This window comes from Pongo abelii, chromosome 9 (assembly GCF_028885655.2).
Source record: "Pongo abelii isolate AG06213 chromosome 9, NHGRI_mPonAbe1-v2.0_pri, whole genome shotgun sequence".
In the NCBI taxonomy this organism is placed as follows: domain Eukaryota; kingdom Metazoa; phylum Chordata; class Mammalia; order Primates; family Hominidae; genus Pongo; species Pongo abelii.
Window position 1 is genome coordinate 12,138,490 of NC_071994.2, and position 16,810 is coordinate 12,155,299.

Consider the following 16,810-nt stretch of genomic DNA (forward strand, 5'->3'; position numbering starts at 1 on the left):
ACGCACGGCTGTCTACTGCGGGGTGAAGGAGCTGCAGCAAGATGCCACCCGGCGCCGGCCTTTGTGGCTGCTGTCATGAATATTCACGATGCTTTGGGCCAATCAACGTCTGAACAGCTTAAAGCACACCAATCGGCTTACCGCATGCAGATAAGCATCGTAACGCGCGGCTTTTCCTAAAACGGGCGGGCACTGGACAGCGGCTAGGAACGGAACCCAGAGTCGAAGGAGCTTGGTTTCCGGAGGAGTGTTTCTGCGCAATTGAACGACTTTATGTCACTTCCTATCGGACCGGCGGAAGTTGCTTCCGAGCGCGTTGAGCTTTGGCGAAGTGGGTTCCGGTAGTGGCAGAGGTGCTTGTGTTTTTGTCGGTACAGGAGAGTCGCTATGGCGGCGGTGGATTCGGATGTCGAATCGCTGCCGCGTGGGGGGTTCCGCTGCTGCCTCTGCCACGTTACTACAGCCAACCGTAAGCGGTGGCTAGTGAGGGACCCGGGGGTGGTTGGGGGCTTTCGTCTTTTGATCCTGGCGAAAGTTAGGGTTATAGGTAACCGTTCCTGTCAAGTCGGTTGGTAGGGTCTCTCACCTCCGTTTTTACTCCGCAAGTCCGAGGGGATTTGGAGAGTCGGGAAAGTCCCACCACATTACACTCCTCCTCAGTATATGAAATCTCCACAACGCAAGTTTAACTGTTTTATTACTTCTTTAACCATCATCTATTGGACATATGCTCTGTGCCTGGTATTCTGCTGATCTTTAGGGTGGGGGAAGGGGGTTCAGAGATGAAAGAGCTCACCGTCTAGAGATTGAGAAAGTTTCAATGCTTTATAGATATGTTTGGAGAACTGTGGGACCACAGAGAATCAGTAACTAAATCAGAGAAGGCCTACAGGGGACCTACTCAAAGGCAGGGATGGATGAAATAGGTGGCATGAATGACTAGACCATAAGGTACCAGTGAGGAAGAGACAGAAGATGGGTTTGGAAAAATAGACAAGGGGTTCACTGTAACTTCAAATTCCACTTTTTCTTTTTTTTTTTTTGAGACAAGGTCTTGCTCTGTCACCCAGGCTGCAGTGCGGTGGTGTGATCTTGGCTCACTGCAGCCTCAACCTCCCGGGCTCAAACCATACCCCTGGCTAGCCTCCCAAGTAGTTGAGTCTACAGGTGTGCACCACCATACTTGGCTAATTTCTCTTTTTCTTTTTTTTTTTTTGAGACAGAGTCTCACTCTGTCGCCCAGGCTGGAGTGCAGTGGCACGATCCGGCTCACTGCAAGCTCCACCTCCTGGGTTCATGCCATTCTCCTGCCTCAGCCTCCCGTGTAGCTGGGACTACAGGCACCCGCCACCATGCCCGGCTAATTTTTTGTATTTTTTAGTAGAGACGAGGTTTCACCATGTTAGTCAGGATGGTCTCGATCTCCTGACCTCGTGATCCGCCCGCCTTGGCCTCCCAAAGTGCTGGGATTACAAGCCTGAGCCACCGCGCCCGGCCTACTTGGCAAATTTTTTAATTTTTTGTAGAGATGGGTTTTCACCATGTTGCCTAGGCTGGTCTCCAATTCTGGCCTCAAGCGATCTTCCCATCTTGGCCTCCCAAAGTGCTGGCATTACAGGCGTGAGCCAATGTGCCCAGCCCTGCTTTTGAAGTCTGGAATCACAGTGTTCCCTAAACAGGGTTTACTTCCATTCTTCCTTTTCACTGTGAATGGCACTATCACTGTTCATCCAGTAAGCCAAGCCAGAAACCTACGAGTCTTCCTTGGCCCCACATTTACTTTGGTGACATTAAGCAGCTAACTCAATAAAATAATAGCAACGGCTAGTTTTTCAACATTTATCGTGTACCAGACTCTCTCTGCCAAGTGATATATTTAGATAATACCTGTGTGTGAGGTGCTAGGTACTGTTATTTCCATTTTATATCTAAGGAAGTTGATGCACAGTGAGGCTTCATAACTTGACCAAGGTCTCACACAGCTTGACAGAACTGGGATTTGAACTTGGGCAATGTGATTTCAGATCCTGCCTTTGACATCACTATATCATACCATGTCCAAAGATGATCCACGAAGTATTCCAGGATCCAAATTTTTTTAGTTCTTGTGTAGATGACCTGGATAAGTTATCTGTTAATTTCTTTCCAACTCTACCTAGCACAAATAGGTGGTTTAAGAAATACTTTACTATCACACTGTTCTTTAAGTAAAAATAAACAAAATACTTGTAGTGTAGCCAGTTCTCCTGGGAACCCTCGTCTCTACTAAAAATACAAAAATTAGCCGGGTGTGGTGACACACGCCCGTAGTCCCAGCTACTCACGAGGCTGAGGCAGAATTTCTTGAACCTGGGAGGCAGAAGTTGCAGTGAGTGGAGACTGCGCCACTGAACTCCAGCGGGGGCGACAGTGAGACTCTGTTTAAAAAAATAAATTAAAAAAAAAAGAATGTACTATTTAGACAAATGTATAAGAGAGGAAGGTAAAAGGAGCCAGGACTTTGTTTATTCAAAGGTCACAGTTTCTGTGGCTTGGAAGGATCAGTCAGATTTAGGTATGCAGAGAACAAAGGCAGACACGCCGAAGAGTGCTTTGCATGTTTTTGTCTCACACTTGTCTTTGCAGGACCCAGCCTTGATGCCCACTTGGGAGGCAGAAAGCACCGGCACCTGGTAGAACTACGAGCTGCGAGAAAGGCCCAGGGACTTCGAAGTGTGTTTGTCAGTGGCTTTCCCAGGGATGTGGACTCTGCTCAGCTCTCTGAGTACTTCCAAGCGTTTGGACCTGTGGCCAGTGTTGTCATGGACAAGGACAAGGTAAAGTGAATGGCTCTCGGGTTAAAGAATGAATCAGGGCTGGGCGCGATGGCCCACACCTGTAATCCCATCACTTTGGGAGGCTGAGGCAGGTGGATTACCTGAGGTTAGGAGTTTGAGACCAGCCTGGCCAACATGGTGAAACCCCGTCTCTACTAAAAATAAAAAATTAGCTGGGTGCGATGGCGCATGCCTGTACTCCCAGCTACTTGGGAGGCTGAGGCAGGAGAATCGCTTGAACCCGGGAGGTGGAGGTTGCAGTGAGCTGAGATCGTGCCACTGCGCTCCAGCCTGGATGACAGAGCGAGACTCCGTCTTAAGAAAAAAAAAAAAGAATGAATCAGATGTGCTGTGTACCAAAGAGACAAGAGAGAGAAACCAACAGCCTCTTTGAGCTGGTTCCTAATGTGGCTTGTTCTTGATGGACATCACAGTACTTGGGCTAGACCAGCTTTGGGAGTTTCTCACACGTTCCCCACCCCTTGAATTTTTATTTTTATTATGCTTTTGAGTGCAGTGGCACAGTCTCAGCTCACTGTGATGTCTGCCTCCTGGGTTCCAGCAATTCTTGCACTTTAGCCACCCAAGCAACTGGGATTACAGGCACGTGCCCCCATGCCCAGCTAATTTTTGTATTTTTAGTAGAGACGGGGTTTCACCACGTTGACCAGGCTGGTCTCGAACTCCTGACCTCAGGTGAGCCGCGCGCTTCAACCTCCCAAAATGCTGGGATTACGGGCATGAGCCACTGCTCCCAGTCCCACCCTTTGGATTTTATCACTTCACCAGAGTTTGTCATTGGGGGATTTTTTTGTGTGTGTCATCTATTGATTCAGTGAATTCTTTGCCAAATATTTATTCACAGCTAACTTTGTACTAGGCACTACGCTTAGGGCTGCATTCTGAGTAGTGAATGGGATAGGTATGGTCCCTGCTCTCACAGAGCCTATAGTCTAGAGGAGAAAGTAAACAATTAAATAAGTAATTATAGTGAAACTTGGTCCTTAAAGAACAACATACCATTGGATCAACTCCACAAGAACCTGGTTGATAAACCAGTTAGTTTATTCACTTACACTGAGAGGTACTAAGGTTGTTTGGTTAGAACACCCTGTCCTTTGGAGAGTGTTAAATAAACAAACTTGTGCTTTTTGTGTTGCTTCCCTGTAGGTTTTGGTCTCTTGAAAAAAGTTCACTGTTGAGGTGCTGTGTTCCTTGGTCATACTGTGGTTCTGAGGCTGCACTCTTGTTATATAGGCATGGCTTCTTAGGTGATCCCAAATATCCCTTTGCAGCCCAGGTTATCTTTTAGAATGGGTTGGAGCCTGTGTTTGTTAGGGATTGCATTCAGCAACCAAACTACAAATGGCTTAAACAATAGGAGTTTAGTTTTTCTCATGTAACAGGAAGTCCAGACCCGGACAGTTCAGGGCTTTGCTGTTTTCCTGCTCTGCCATTATTGGCATGTGGCTCTTCACAGTTACGATACTGCTGCCCCATATCTTCAGGCAAGAAGAAGGGGCAGGTTGTAGGGCAGAGTATAAAAGGTTAGTGTCGGCCAGGCCCAGTGGCTCACGCCTGTAATCCCAGCACTTTGGTAGGCTGGGGTGGGCGGATCATGTGAGGTTGGGAGTTCGAGATCAGCCTGACCAACATGGAGAAATCCCGTCTCTACTGAAAATACAAAATTAGCGGGGCGTAGTGGCACGTGTCTGTAATCCCAGCTACTCGGGAGGCTGAGACAGGAGAATCGCTTGAACCCGGGAGGCGGAGGTTGCAGTGAGCCAACATTGTGCCATTGCATTCCAGCCTGGGCAACAAGAGCGAAACTCCACCTCAAAAAAAAAGGTTAGTGTTAGCTGAGTTTGAGTCCCCTCCTCTCTCTATTTTTTTTTCCTTTTATTCTGAGAAAAATGCCTTTTCTTTTTCCTTTTTTTTTTTTTTTGTGGTAGAATTCTGGCCACTGAGATATAAGTAGAAGTTTACTGAGGAGCTGAGATATAAGTAGAAGTTTACTGAGGAGGCCTTTAGAAAAAGTATTTCTCTCGGCTGGGCACAGTGGCTTACGCCTGTAATCCCAGCACTTTGGGAGGCTGAAGTGGGAGGATCACCTAAGGTCAGGAGTTCGAGACCAGCCTGGCCATCATGGAGAAACCCCATCTCTACTAAAAATACAAAAATTAGCTGGGTGTGGTGGCAGGCACCTGTAATCCCAGCAAGCGATTCTCCCGCCTCAGCCTCCCGAGTAGCTGGGACTGGAGGCGAGTGCCACCACACCCGGCTAATTTTTGCATTTTTAGTAGAGACCAGGTTTCACCATGTTCGCCAGGCTGGTCTTGAACTTCTGACCTCAGGTGATCCACCTACCTCGGCCTCCCAAAGTGCTGGGATTATAGGTGTGAGCTACTGTGCCTGGCCTAATTTTTTGTATTTTTAGTAGAGACAGGATTTCTCCACGTTGGCCATGCTGGTCTTGAACTCCTGGCCTCAAGTGATCCGCCCACCTCAGCCCCGCAAAGTGCTGGGTTTACAGGCGTAAACCACTGTGCTCCGCCTAATGATGAACATTTTTATTGAGGAACTACTATGCATCAATTGTGTGCTAAGTCCATTATATACACTTGCATCTAATCTCCACAACATTCCCTTGAGGGAAATGGTCAGTAGGCAGTTGGAGATTTGGGAGTTTAAGACACTGCTTGTGAGGCAGTTACGAGTTACTTAACCTCTTTGAGTTTCAGTTTCTTAATTTGTAAAATGGAAATAATAATACATACCTTGTAGGTGGCTTATGAGCCTCAGACATCGTTTGTGCGAACTGCATAGTTTATAATAAGCCCTCAACAAATAGTAACTCTAGCTATGGATGGTGGTGTTGAGAGGACAAAAATGGCAAGGACACAGGCTCCTTATTTTTATTTATTTATTTATTTATGTATTTGAGATGGAGTTTTGCCCTTGTTGCCCAGGCTGGAATGCAGTGGCGCGAACTTGGCTTGGGGCGATCTCGGCTCACCGCAACCTCTGGCTCCCGGGTTCAAGTGATTCTGCCTCAGCCTCCCGAGTAGCTGGGATTACAGGCATGCGTCACCATGCCTGGCTAATTTTGTATTTTTAGTAGAGATGGGGTTTCTCTATGTTGGTCAGGCTGGTCTGGAATTCCCGACCTCGGGTGATCCGCCTGCTTCGGCCTCCCAAAGTGCTGGGATTACAGGCGTGAGCCATCGTGCCCGGCCTGTTTATTTATTTTTGAGGTGGAGTCTCATTCTGTCGCCCAGGCTGGAGTGCAGTGGCGTGATCTTGGCTCACTGCAACCCTTGCCTCCTGAGTAGCTGGGTTTACAGGCGCCTGCCACCATGCCCGGCTAATTTTTGTATTTTTAGTAGAGACGGGTTTCACCATGTTGGCCAGGCTGGTCTGGAACTCCTGGCGTCACATGATCTGCCCGCCTCGGCCTCCCAGAGTGCTGGGATTACATGCATGAGCTACCACGCCCAGCTGACACAGTCTTCTGAATCTGCCAATCCTGCCCTCCCTGACGCCTTCTGTGAGGTTTTGGAGAAAAATAGGAGCACAGACAAGCCCAGTGAAAAAGACTCTTAATTTCCAGCTGGGGCTTTGGTTACAAACTTGGTGGTGTACTGCAGTCTGGTAAACTGTGGTTTATTAGAGTCAGAAGACTGGCCCGGGCAGGTCCAAGTAGCTACCTTTGTCCTTGGCTTCACTTCAGTTCTTTGCTGTGTTTGGCATAAGGGTAGAAGTAAGTCTGCGCATGGTGGTGCGCCCCTATCATCCCAGCTGCTGAGGCGGCTGAGGTGGGAGGTTCACTTGAGTCCAGGAATTCAAAGCTGCAGTGAGCTATAATCACATCACGGCACTCCGCCTTGGTGACAGAGCAAAATCCTGTCTCTAAAAAAAGAAGGGTGTGGCTGGGCCAGGTGGCTCACACTTGTAATCCCAGCACTTTGGGAGGCTGAGGTGGGCAGATCACCTGAGGTCAGGAGTTCGAGACCAGCCTGGCCAACATGGTGAAACCGTCTCTACTAAAAATACAAAAAAACTAGCTGGGCGTAGTGGCAGATTCCTGTAATCCCAGCTACTTGGGAGACTGAGGCAGGAGAAATACTTGAACCCGAGGCGGAGGTTGGAGTGAGCCGAGATCATGCCACTACACTCCAGCCTGGGCAACAGAGCGAGACTCCTCAAAAAAAAAAAAAGTAAAATAAAATAAATAAATAGTATACAATTCATTGGTTGATTATTTACTATTGGGTAAAAAAATAAACAAAAAGTATACAATTGGCCGGGCGTGGTGGCTCATGGCCTGTAATCCCAGCACTTTGGGAGGCCGAGGCAGGTGGATCACCTAAGGTTAGGAGTTGGAGACCAGCCTGGCCAACATGGTGAAACCCCATCTCTACTAAAAATACAAAAATTTACCTAGGTGTGGTGGTGGGCACCTGTAATTCCAGCTACTCAGGAGGCAGAAAGCAGGAGAATCACTTGAACCTGGGAGGCAGAGGTTGCTGTGAGCCAAGATTGTGCCACTGCACTCCAGCCTGGGTGACAGAGCGAAACTCCGTCTCAAAAAAAAAAAAAAAAAAGTGTACAATTTAGGGGTGGGTGTTTTGGCTGATACCTGTAATCCCAGCCCTTTGGGAGGCTGAGGTGGGAGGATCACTTGAGATCAGGAGTTCGAGACCAGCCTGGCTAACGTGGTGAAACCCCATGTCTATTAAAAATACAAAAATTAGCCAGGTATATTGGTGCATGCCTTTGATCCCAGCTACTAGGGAGGCTGAGGTAGGATAATTGCCTAAACCCGGGAGGCAGAGGTAATAATGAGCCAAGAGTGTGCCACTGTACTCAAGTCTGAGTGACAGAGAGACTCTGTCTCAAAAAAAAAAAGTATACAATTCAGTGAGTGTTAGTATATTCACAGGGTTCTTCAGCCCTCATGACTGATTCCAGAATGTTTTCACCACTCCAAAAAGAAACCCCTTATCCTTTCTTGGTTACTTCCCATTTGTGATTCAGGCCTGTGTACTGGTGTAGCCATCCTCCGGGTTGAGTTAATTGTTATGTATGGTATGAGGTAAAGGTTCAACATCATTGTTTTGCATGTGGCTATCCAGTTGTCCCAGCACAATTTGTTGACAAGACTGTTCTTTCCCCATTGAATCTTCTTGACACCATTGTTCAAAATCAGTTGACCACAGATGCGTGGGTTTCTTTCAGGGTCTCAATTCCATTCCCTTCATCTGAATGTCTATCTTTATGCTAGCACCACTCTGTCTTGGTGCTACCTTACTGTAGCAGGAACCTTTTTATAAACAAGATGAAGGTCCAGCTTTACCATTGGAGGATATAAAAGAATATGGACTTTTTTCCCTAAAGCAGTCCTGTTTTTCCTCTTCTTCTTTTTTTTTTTTTTTTGAGACGGAGATTCGCTCTTGTTGTCCAGACTGGACAGACTGGAGTGCAATGCACAATCTTGGCTCACAGTAACCTCCACCTCCTGGGTTCAAGCAGTTGCCTCCTGAGTAGCTGGGATTACAGGCATGCACCACCATATCCGGCTAATTTTGTATTTTTAGTGGAGATGGGGTTTTGCCATGTTGGTCAGGCTGGTCTTGAACTCCCGACCTCAAGTGATCCACCCGCCTAGACCTCCCAAAGTGTTGAAATTAGGCATGAGCTACTGCGCCCGGCGTTTTTCCTCTTCTTGCTAATATTTTACCTTTAAAAAAATATGGCCAGTGAATATCATTGAACTCACCAACTTACAATATAGTTGTTATATTGCTGTTATTCCTAGATAGTGAGTTCTTGAAGACAGGGTTTATGAGTTTGTATTTATGCCTAGCACAGTGTTCATTACATGAATTGATTTTTTTTTTTTTTTTTTTGAGTCTCGCTCTATCGCCCAGGCTGGAGTGCAGTGGCGCCATCTCAGCTCACTGCAAGCTCCGCCTCCTGGGTTCATGCCATTCTCCTGCCTTAGCCCCCCCGAGTAGCTGGGACTATAGGCGCTCACCACCACGCCCGGCTAATTTTTTGTATTTTTAGTAGAGACAGGGTTTCATCGTGTTAGCCAGGATGGTCTCTATCTCCTGACTTCGTGATCCACCCACCTTGGCCTCCCAAAGTGCTGGGATTACAGATGTGAGCCACTGCGCCCAGCTGCATGAATTGATTTTTTAAAAGATTTTTAAAGTGGACTCATTCTGTTACATGGATCCTTAATAAATGTTTAAAAAAATTCTAATTATATCAGGAAAAGTTATAGGGTGGGTCATAGTGTAATCACATCATTGGGAAGAGTAGAGGACAGAAATAATATAGATAAAATGAGGTTTTTAGAGGCAGACTGGGGTGAGAGTAAAATGTGTGGAATAGGAGTGAGGGAAAGAATTGTTTTTCTACTTTTTTTTTGAGACAGGGTCTCACTGTCTCTCAGGCTGGTGTGTAGTGGTGCAATCACAGCTCACTGCAGCCTCAACATCCTGGGCTCAAGTGATGCTCTTACCATAGCCTCCCAAGTAGCTGGGACTACAGGTGTGTGCTGCCATGCCTGGCTAATTTTCTTTTTCTTTTTCTTTTCTTTTTTTTTTTTGAGACAGGGTGTGGCTGTGTCACCCAGACTGGAGTGCAGTGTGCGATCTCGGCTCACTGCGATCTCAGCCCCCGGGCTCAAGCAATCCTCCTATCTCTTCCTCTCTAGTAGCTGGGACTACCTGGCTAATTTTAAAACATTGTACTGGCCAGGTGCAGTGGCACACACCTGTAATCCCAGCGCTTTGGGAGGCCGAGTTTAGGAGTTTAGGAGTTAGAGACCAGCCTGGCCAACATGGTGAAACCCCATTTTTACTGAAAATACAAAAATTAGCTGGGCATGGTGGCATGTGCCTGTAATCCCAGCTACTCGGGAGGCTGAGGCAGGGGAATCGCTGGAACCTGGGAGGCAGAGGTTGCAGTGAGCCAAGATCACCCCACTGCACTCCAGCCTGGGTAACAGAGTAAGACTCCATCTCAAAAAAAAAAAATTGTTTGTAGAGATGGGATCTCACTATGTTGCCCTAGTTGGTCTCCAACTCCTGGGCTCAAGCAGTTCTCCTGCCTCAGCCTCCCAAAGTGCTGGGATTACAGGCACGAGTCACTGCACCTGGCTGAAAATTGCTTTTCTAAATATGTCCCCTGTTATTATGAAAACAGCAAGCAAATATTCTCAATTTATGGGATAGTCTCCATTTCAAATATTCTCATCCACTGTAGATCACGTGCTTAGATTCTTGGTTCCAAAATCATCATCTCTGCCCCTGTTGTTTACCAGGGAGTGTTTGCCATTGTGGAGATGGGGGACGTGGGTGCTCGAGAGGCTGTCTTGTCACAGTCCCAGCACAGGCTGGGAGGACATCGCCTGCGTGTCCGCCCACGGGAGCAGAAGGAGTTCCAGAGCCCGGCCTCCAAATCCCCCAAAGGAGCGGCCCCCGACAGTCACCAGCTGGCCAGAGCACTAGCTGAGGCCGCAGACGTGGGGGCACAAATGATAAAGCTTGTGGGGCTGAGGGAGTTGTCCGAGGCTGAGCGGCAGCTTCGGAGCCTGGTGGTGGCCCTGATGCAGGAGGTCTTCACAGAGTTCTTCCCTGGTGAGTTACCTCCCCTACTATGTCTGAGCCCTCCCTGGCCTTTGCTCCCCTGTGTCTGTATCCCCAGTCCTCCCTGCGCTAGAGGTGTTTGGTTGCTCTTCCATCTTTGTGCTCCCTTTTGTTCTTCCTCCCCCTGCTCCTCCCTAACTTCTCTTGACCTTTCTTCTCTGCTCGGCACCCAGGCTGTGTGGTCCACCCTTTTGGCTCTTCCATAAATAGCTTCGATGTCCATGGCTGTGATCTTGACCTCTTCTTGGATCTGGGTGACTTGGAAGAGCCCCAGGTGAGTGAGTGTCCCAGGGAGAGCTGGGAAGAGTCCATGAGAATGGCCATGTGACTGTGGGCAAGTCCTTTAACTCTCCATGTCTTAGTTCCTCATCTACAATGCAGATAATAGGACCTACCTGAAAGAGTTTATTGTAATTGGAGAGATGTGAATATGGATGAGTATTAGATAGGATGAAAATGAACTGACGGGGCCACGTGCGGTGGCTCACGCCTGTAATCCCAGTGCTTTGGGAGGCTGAGGTGGGTGGATCACCTGAGGTCAGGAGTTCAAGACCAGCCTGGCCAACATATAGTGAAACCCTCATCTCTACTAAAAAAAAATACAAAAATTAGCTGGGTGTGGTGGTGTACACCTGTAGTCCCAGCTACTTGGGAGGCTGAGGCAGGAGAATCACTTGAACCCGGGAGGCAGAGGTTGCAGTGAGCCGAGACTGTGCCACTGCACTCCAGCCTGGGTGACAGAGGGAGACTCCTTCTCAAAAAAAAAAAAATGAATTGACACGGATACAAAAAAAGAATTTCAAAATGGTGTGTACAATGTGATCTTATTTTGGAAAAAAATATGTTAAAAAATATACAATAAGGTCCTTTTAGTTTTGCTTATGTGTATTTTCTTTTTTTTTCTGAGACACAGTCTAACTCTGTTACCCAAGCTGGAGTACAGTGCTGTGATCTCAGCTCACTGCAACCTCCACCTCCTGGGTTCAAGTGATTCTTGTGCCTCAGCTTCCCAAGTAGCTCGGAATACAGGCACATGCCACCATGCCTGGCTAATTTTTTGTATTTTTAGTAGAGATGAGGTTTCTTCATGTAGGCCAGACTGGTCTTGGACTCCTGGCCTCAAGTGATCCACCCACCTTGGCCTCCCAAAGTGCTGGGATTACAGGAATGAGCTACCATGCCCGGCCACTTATCTATATTTTCTAACATCTAATGTACAGATTCTGTTTAGGAAAGGATTATTATTATTACTTAGAAATAGGGTCTCACTATGTTTCCCAGGCTGGTCTCGAACTCCTGGGCTCAAGGAATCCTCCTGCCTCATTCTCCCAAATTGCTGGGATTACAGGCATAAGCCCCCATGCCCAGCCTATTATTATTTAAAAAAAAAAAAGACTTGGCCGGGCGCGGTGGTTCACCCCTGTGTAATCCCAGCACTTTGGGAGGCCAAGGCAGGTGGATCACCTGAGGTCAGGAGTTTGAGACCAGCCTGGCCAACATAGTGAAATGCTGTCTCTACTAAAAATACAAAAATCAGCCGGGTATGGTGGCACGCGCCTATAATCCCAGCTACTCGGGAGGCTGAGGCAGGAGAGACAGCTTGAACCCAGGAGGCAGAGGTTGCAGTGAGCCGAGATCGCGCCACTGCACTCCAGCCTGGATGACAGATTGAGACTCCATCTCAAAAAAAAAAAAAAAAGACTTTATTTTTTAGAGCAGTGTTAGATTCACAGCAAAAGTGAGCAGAAAGTAGAGTTCCTATATGCCTGCTGCCCCCGCAACAGGAGTTTTTAAATGTTTTATCATTCTTTTTATCTTTCTCTACACACACACACACTCTATTTATATTTTCTGAATCATCTGAGAGAAGGTTGCATGTATCACATTCCTTTACCCCTCAATATTTCAGTGTGTGTTATGCAAGAACAAAGGTATTCTAGTGTAAAGGTATTCTAGTGTATAACCACAGTACCATTATCAAGTTGAGAAAATGTTACATTGATACAAATGTAAACCTTTACAGACTTTACAGTCCATACTCTCTAATTTGGTCAGCTGTCCTGACAATGGACTGTTACAGTTTCTCTTTAGTCTATAATAGTTCCTCTGTTTTTGTCTTTCAGGACAATGACATTTTTTGCAGAGGTAGACCTTTTATTTTATAGAATTAAAGGTTATCTTTAAAAAAAAAAAGGTTGCTGTGAAGATTAAATGAGTTAATATGTATAAAGCCCTTAAAATGGAGCTGAATAAGCTGGAAGTAATATTATCTAGAGAGATCCCTGCTTAGGGGACAGCAGAAGCATTTCACTCAGTTCATTTCTGTCCACAGCCAGTCCCAAAGGCTCCGGAATCTCCATCGCTGGACTCGGCCCTGGCTTCCCCACTGGACCCTCAAGCCCTCGCCTGCACCCCAGCCTCCCCTCCAGATTCACAACCTCCAGCTTCTCCCCAGGATTCTGAAGCCCTGGACTTTGAAACCCCTTCCTCCTCCCTGGCGCCCCAAACTCCAGACTCTGCCTTGGCCTCCGAGACCCTTGCTTCTCCCCAGTCTCTGCCTCCAGCCTCACCACTGCTAGAGGACAGGGAAGAGGGGGACCTGGGGAAGGCCCCGGAACTAGCAGAGACCCCAAAGCAGGAGAAAGCAGAGGGGGCAGCAATGCTGGAGCTGGTGGGATCCATTCTCCGGGGCTGTGTCCCTGGGGTGTATCGAGTCCAAACTGTGCCCTCTGCCCGGCGCCCTGTGGTCAAGTTCTGTCATCGGCCTTCAGGTCTCCACGGTGACGTCTCCCTCAGTAACCGGTACCTTTCTTTTTTTCAAGACGACATTTCGCTCGTTGCCCAGTCTGGAGTGCAATGGCGCCATCTTGGCTCTCCGCAACCTCCGCCTCCCAGGTTGAAGTGATTCTCCTGCCTCAGCCTTCCAAGTAGCTGGGATTACAGGCACACGCCACCACGCCTGGCTAATTTTGTATTTTTAGTAGAGACGGGATTTCTCCATGTTGGTCAGGCTGGTCTCGAACTCCCGACCTCAGGTGATCACCCGCTTCGGCCTCCCAAAGTGCTGGGACTACAGGCGTGAGGCACCGTACCTTTCTTTGGGGCAGGCCAGCTGAGAATTCTGGGGTGGGCCAGGAGAGAGTCTGGCTTGGGAAACTCCTGCACCTGCTGAGTCTCAAGTTTGTCCTTGTTTGGGACCATCCCTCTTTCTGTCCCTTATCTCCTCCTGCCTGGCTTCCATTTCAGTGTTTGTAAAGTGTTTTCCTTAGAATATTACTTTCTTTTTTTTTTTTTTTTTTTTTTTTGGTGAGACTGAGATTTACTCTTGTTGCCAGGCTGGAGTGCAGTGGCGCGATCTCAGCTCACTGGATCCTCCGCCTCCCAGGTTCAAGTGATTCTCCTGCCTCAGCCTCCCGAGTAGCTGGGATTACAGGCATGTGCCACCACACCGGGCTAATTTTGTATTTTTAGTAGAGATGGGATTTCACCGTGTTGCCCAGGCTGATCTTGAACTCCTGACCTCAGGTGATCTGCCCACTGCGGCCTCCCAAAGTGCTGGGATTACAGGCGTGAGGCACTGCACCCTAGAATACTACTTTCAAGGGATGTAGAAAAGAGCTCTGCGGTTGAATAAATTTGGGAAATTCAAAATTAGATGCAAAAAGGTTTCTCCATTTCCTCCCTTCTCCCCTTGCCCTCTCTCCTTTCCTTCCTTCCTCTCTCCCTTCCTGTCTTTGTTTCTTTGCATAGTAAAGGCTCTGAGCAGTCTTTTTTTTTTGACATGGGACGTTGCTTTGTCACCCAGGCTGGAGTGCAGTGGTGTGACCATGGCTCATGAGCAGTCTTACAATAATGTGCTGTGAATGTCCAGGATGGGCGTACAGGATGATGTTTCCCGAACTCCTTTGTCCTTTCGCACACTGTCTCACAAGATCAGTGAGCAACATTTGGGGAAATGGTTCTGGCCTTATTCCAGCTGGTCCCAGTTATGCAAGTCTGGAATGAAAGCTGGGGGTGGTAGGTTCTGACATCCCCAAGCCCTAACACCCTTGTCCCTGCTTTGTCCCAGGCTGGCCCTGCATAACTCCCGTTTCCTGAGTCTCTGCTCTGAGCTGGATGGTCGAGTCCGGCCCCTCGTGTACACCCTCCGCTGCTGGGCTCAGGGTCGGGGGCTGTCAGGTGAGAATGGATCAGGACAGACTTGGGGCTGAGTTGGTGTCAGGACAAAGGCAGGGATTCAGGGAGAGAAGGGAGGTCAGAATGGGCACTGGGGTTGCGAAAACTGCCAGTGAGGGGATTAGAAGCACCTCTGATCTAACCGGAATTATTGCTTATTTACCCAGGGAGTGGCCCCCTTCTCAGTAACTACGCCCTGACCTTGCTGGTGATCTATTTTCTTCAGACCAGGGACCCTCCTGTGTTGCCCACTGTGTCTGAGCTCACCCAGAAAGCAGGTACTCGGCCTGGCCTCCACCCTCCCCATCTTGTTAGCTTCCTCTCTCTTCTTCATCACACTTAGATACACAAAGCAACTCTGGGAATGAGATCTCTCTTCCCCCACCCTCAATCTCCCTGCTTCCAGACTGACTCTCACCTTATTTACTTTCACAGGAGAGGGGGAACAGGTGGAAGTCGACGGCTGGGACTGCAGTTTCCCCAGGGATGCCTCAAGACTGGAGCCCAGCACAAATGTGGAGCCCCTCAGTGAGTTTGGGGAGCCTGGTAGAGGACTAGTAATGATATTCATCAACAGTAGGTAACATATATCACACTAACTGTGTGCCAGGCATGGTTCTCACAGAAAGCCTGTGAGATACCTAATATTATTACTGCCATTTTACAGATGAAGAAACCATGTTTGGGAGCAATTAAGTGACTTGCCCAAGGTTACACTGGCTAGCAAGGAGCAGCAGCATCTGGGCAAGGACATCATGTGGGGGCAGGGAGAGAGGTTTGACCTCTTGTTTATAGGGATCAGAGAAGCCTAGCTTCCTGGGACTCTGCTGAGCCCCTTGGAAGGGAAAAAGAAAGTCCTGCTAAGGAAATGGCTCTGGTGCAGGACCTGTATCAGTTCTGGCCTCTAAGTGACCCCCCCTTTCCCCACTCTTCCTCCTCCTCCAGGTTCCCTGCTAGCCCAGTTCTTCTCCTGTGTATCTTGCTGGGATCTTCGTGGCTCCCTGCTCTCCCTGCGGGAGGGTCAGGCACTGCCTGTGGCAGGGGGCCTGCCTTCTAATCTCTGGGAGGGTCTGCGCCTTGGCCCCCTGAATCTCCAGGACCCTTTTGACCTGAGTCACAATGTCGCAGCCAATGTGACCAGCCGGGTGGCTGGGCGCCTACAGAATTGCTGCCGAGCAGCAGCCAATTACTGCCGAAGCCTCCAGTACCAGCGCCGTTCCTCCCGCGGTCGGGACTGGGGGCTGCTCCCCCTTCTGCAGCCCAGCTCCCCCAGCTCCCTGCTCTCTGCTACGCCGATCCCTTTACCCCCTGCACCGTTCACCCAGCTCACTGCTGCCCTGGTGCAGGTATTCAGGGAAGCACTGGGGTGCCATATAGAACAGGGAACCAAGAGACCGCGGTCAGAAGGAGGTGGAACTGGGGAGTCCTCTCAGGGAGGGACAAGCAAAAGACTCAAAGTAGATGGACAGAAAAACTGCTGTGAGGAGGGGAAAGAGGAGCAGCAGGGATGTGCAGGGGACGGTGGGGAAGACAGGGTAGAAGAGATGGTTATAGAAGTTGGAGAGATGGTGCAGGACTGGGCCATGCAGAGCCCTGGGCAGCCAGGGGACCTGCCCCTGACCACTGGGAAGCATGGAGCCCCTGGAGAAGAGAGGCAGCCCAGCCATGCAGCCCTGGCAGAGCGGGGGCCCAAGGGACATGAGGCAGCCCAAGGAGGGTCTCAGGGTGAGGCAGGGAAGGGGGCATCCCTGCCCTCAGTGAGCTGGCGCTGTGCCTTGTGGCACCGAGTGTGGCAAGGGCGGCGGCGAGCCCGTAGACGCTTGCAGCAGCAAACCAAGGAAGGAGCTGGAGGTGGCGTTGGCACAAGAGCAGGGTGGCTGGCGACTGAGGCTCAGGTCACCCAGGAGCTGAGAGGACTGAGTGGTGGCGAAGAGAGGCCAGAAACTGAGCCCCTGCTGAGCTTTGTGGCGTCTGTCTCCCCGGCTGACCGAATGCTCACTGTGACCCCGCTCCAGGATCCCCAAGGCCTGTTCCCTGATCTCCATCATTTCCTACAGGTTTTCCTCCCTCAAGCACTTCGACATCTCAAGTGAAGACATGGCCCCTAAAGGGCAATAAAGCTGCTAGTTTATTAATACAGTCTCCCGTTTCCTTTCATTT

General features: G+C 49.0%; 1 protein-coding gene across 4 annotated transcripts; it reads left to right on the forward strand.

The window, feature by feature from the left end:
* The first annotated feature begins 264 nt into the window (after nucleotides 1-264).
* TUT1 (terminal uridylyl transferase 1, U6 snRNA-specific) lies at nucleotides 265-16,785 on the forward strand. Of its 4 annotated transcripts, none has more exons than XM_063727835.1 (9): nucleotides 265-353; nucleotides 2,626-2,816; nucleotides 10,150-10,465; nucleotides 10,648-10,748; nucleotides 12,807-13,276; nucleotides 14,544-14,653; nucleotides 14,818-14,928; nucleotides 15,086-15,178; nucleotides 15,596-16,785. In XM_063727835.1, exons 2-9 carry the CDS (start codon nucleotides 2,802-2,804, stop codon nucleotides 16,741-16,743), a joined length of 2,364 nt encoding a protein of 787 aa, XP_063583905.1. In that variant the 5' UTR covers nucleotides 265-353; nucleotides 2,626-2,801; the 3' UTR covers nucleotides 16,744-16,785.
* The last annotated feature ends 25 nt before the right edge of the window (nucleotides 16,786-16,810 follow it).

What these genes read in the sequence shown, in the direction of transcription:
- TUT1 (XM_054523569.1), top strand. Translation starts at nt 388, where the DNA reads ATGGCGGCGGTGGATTCGGATGTCGAATCGCTGCCGCGTGGGGGGTTC. An exon ending in CCACGTTACTACAGCCAACC is followed by an intron (nt 470 to 2,625) that starts GTAAGCGGTGGC and finishes TTGTCTTTGCAG; the next exon opens with GACCCAGCCTTGATGCCCAC. An exon ending in CTTCACAGAGTTCTTCCCTG is followed by an intron (nt 10,466 to 10,647) that starts GTGAGTTACCTC and finishes CTCGGCACCCAG; the next exon opens with GCTGTGTGGTCCACCCTTTT.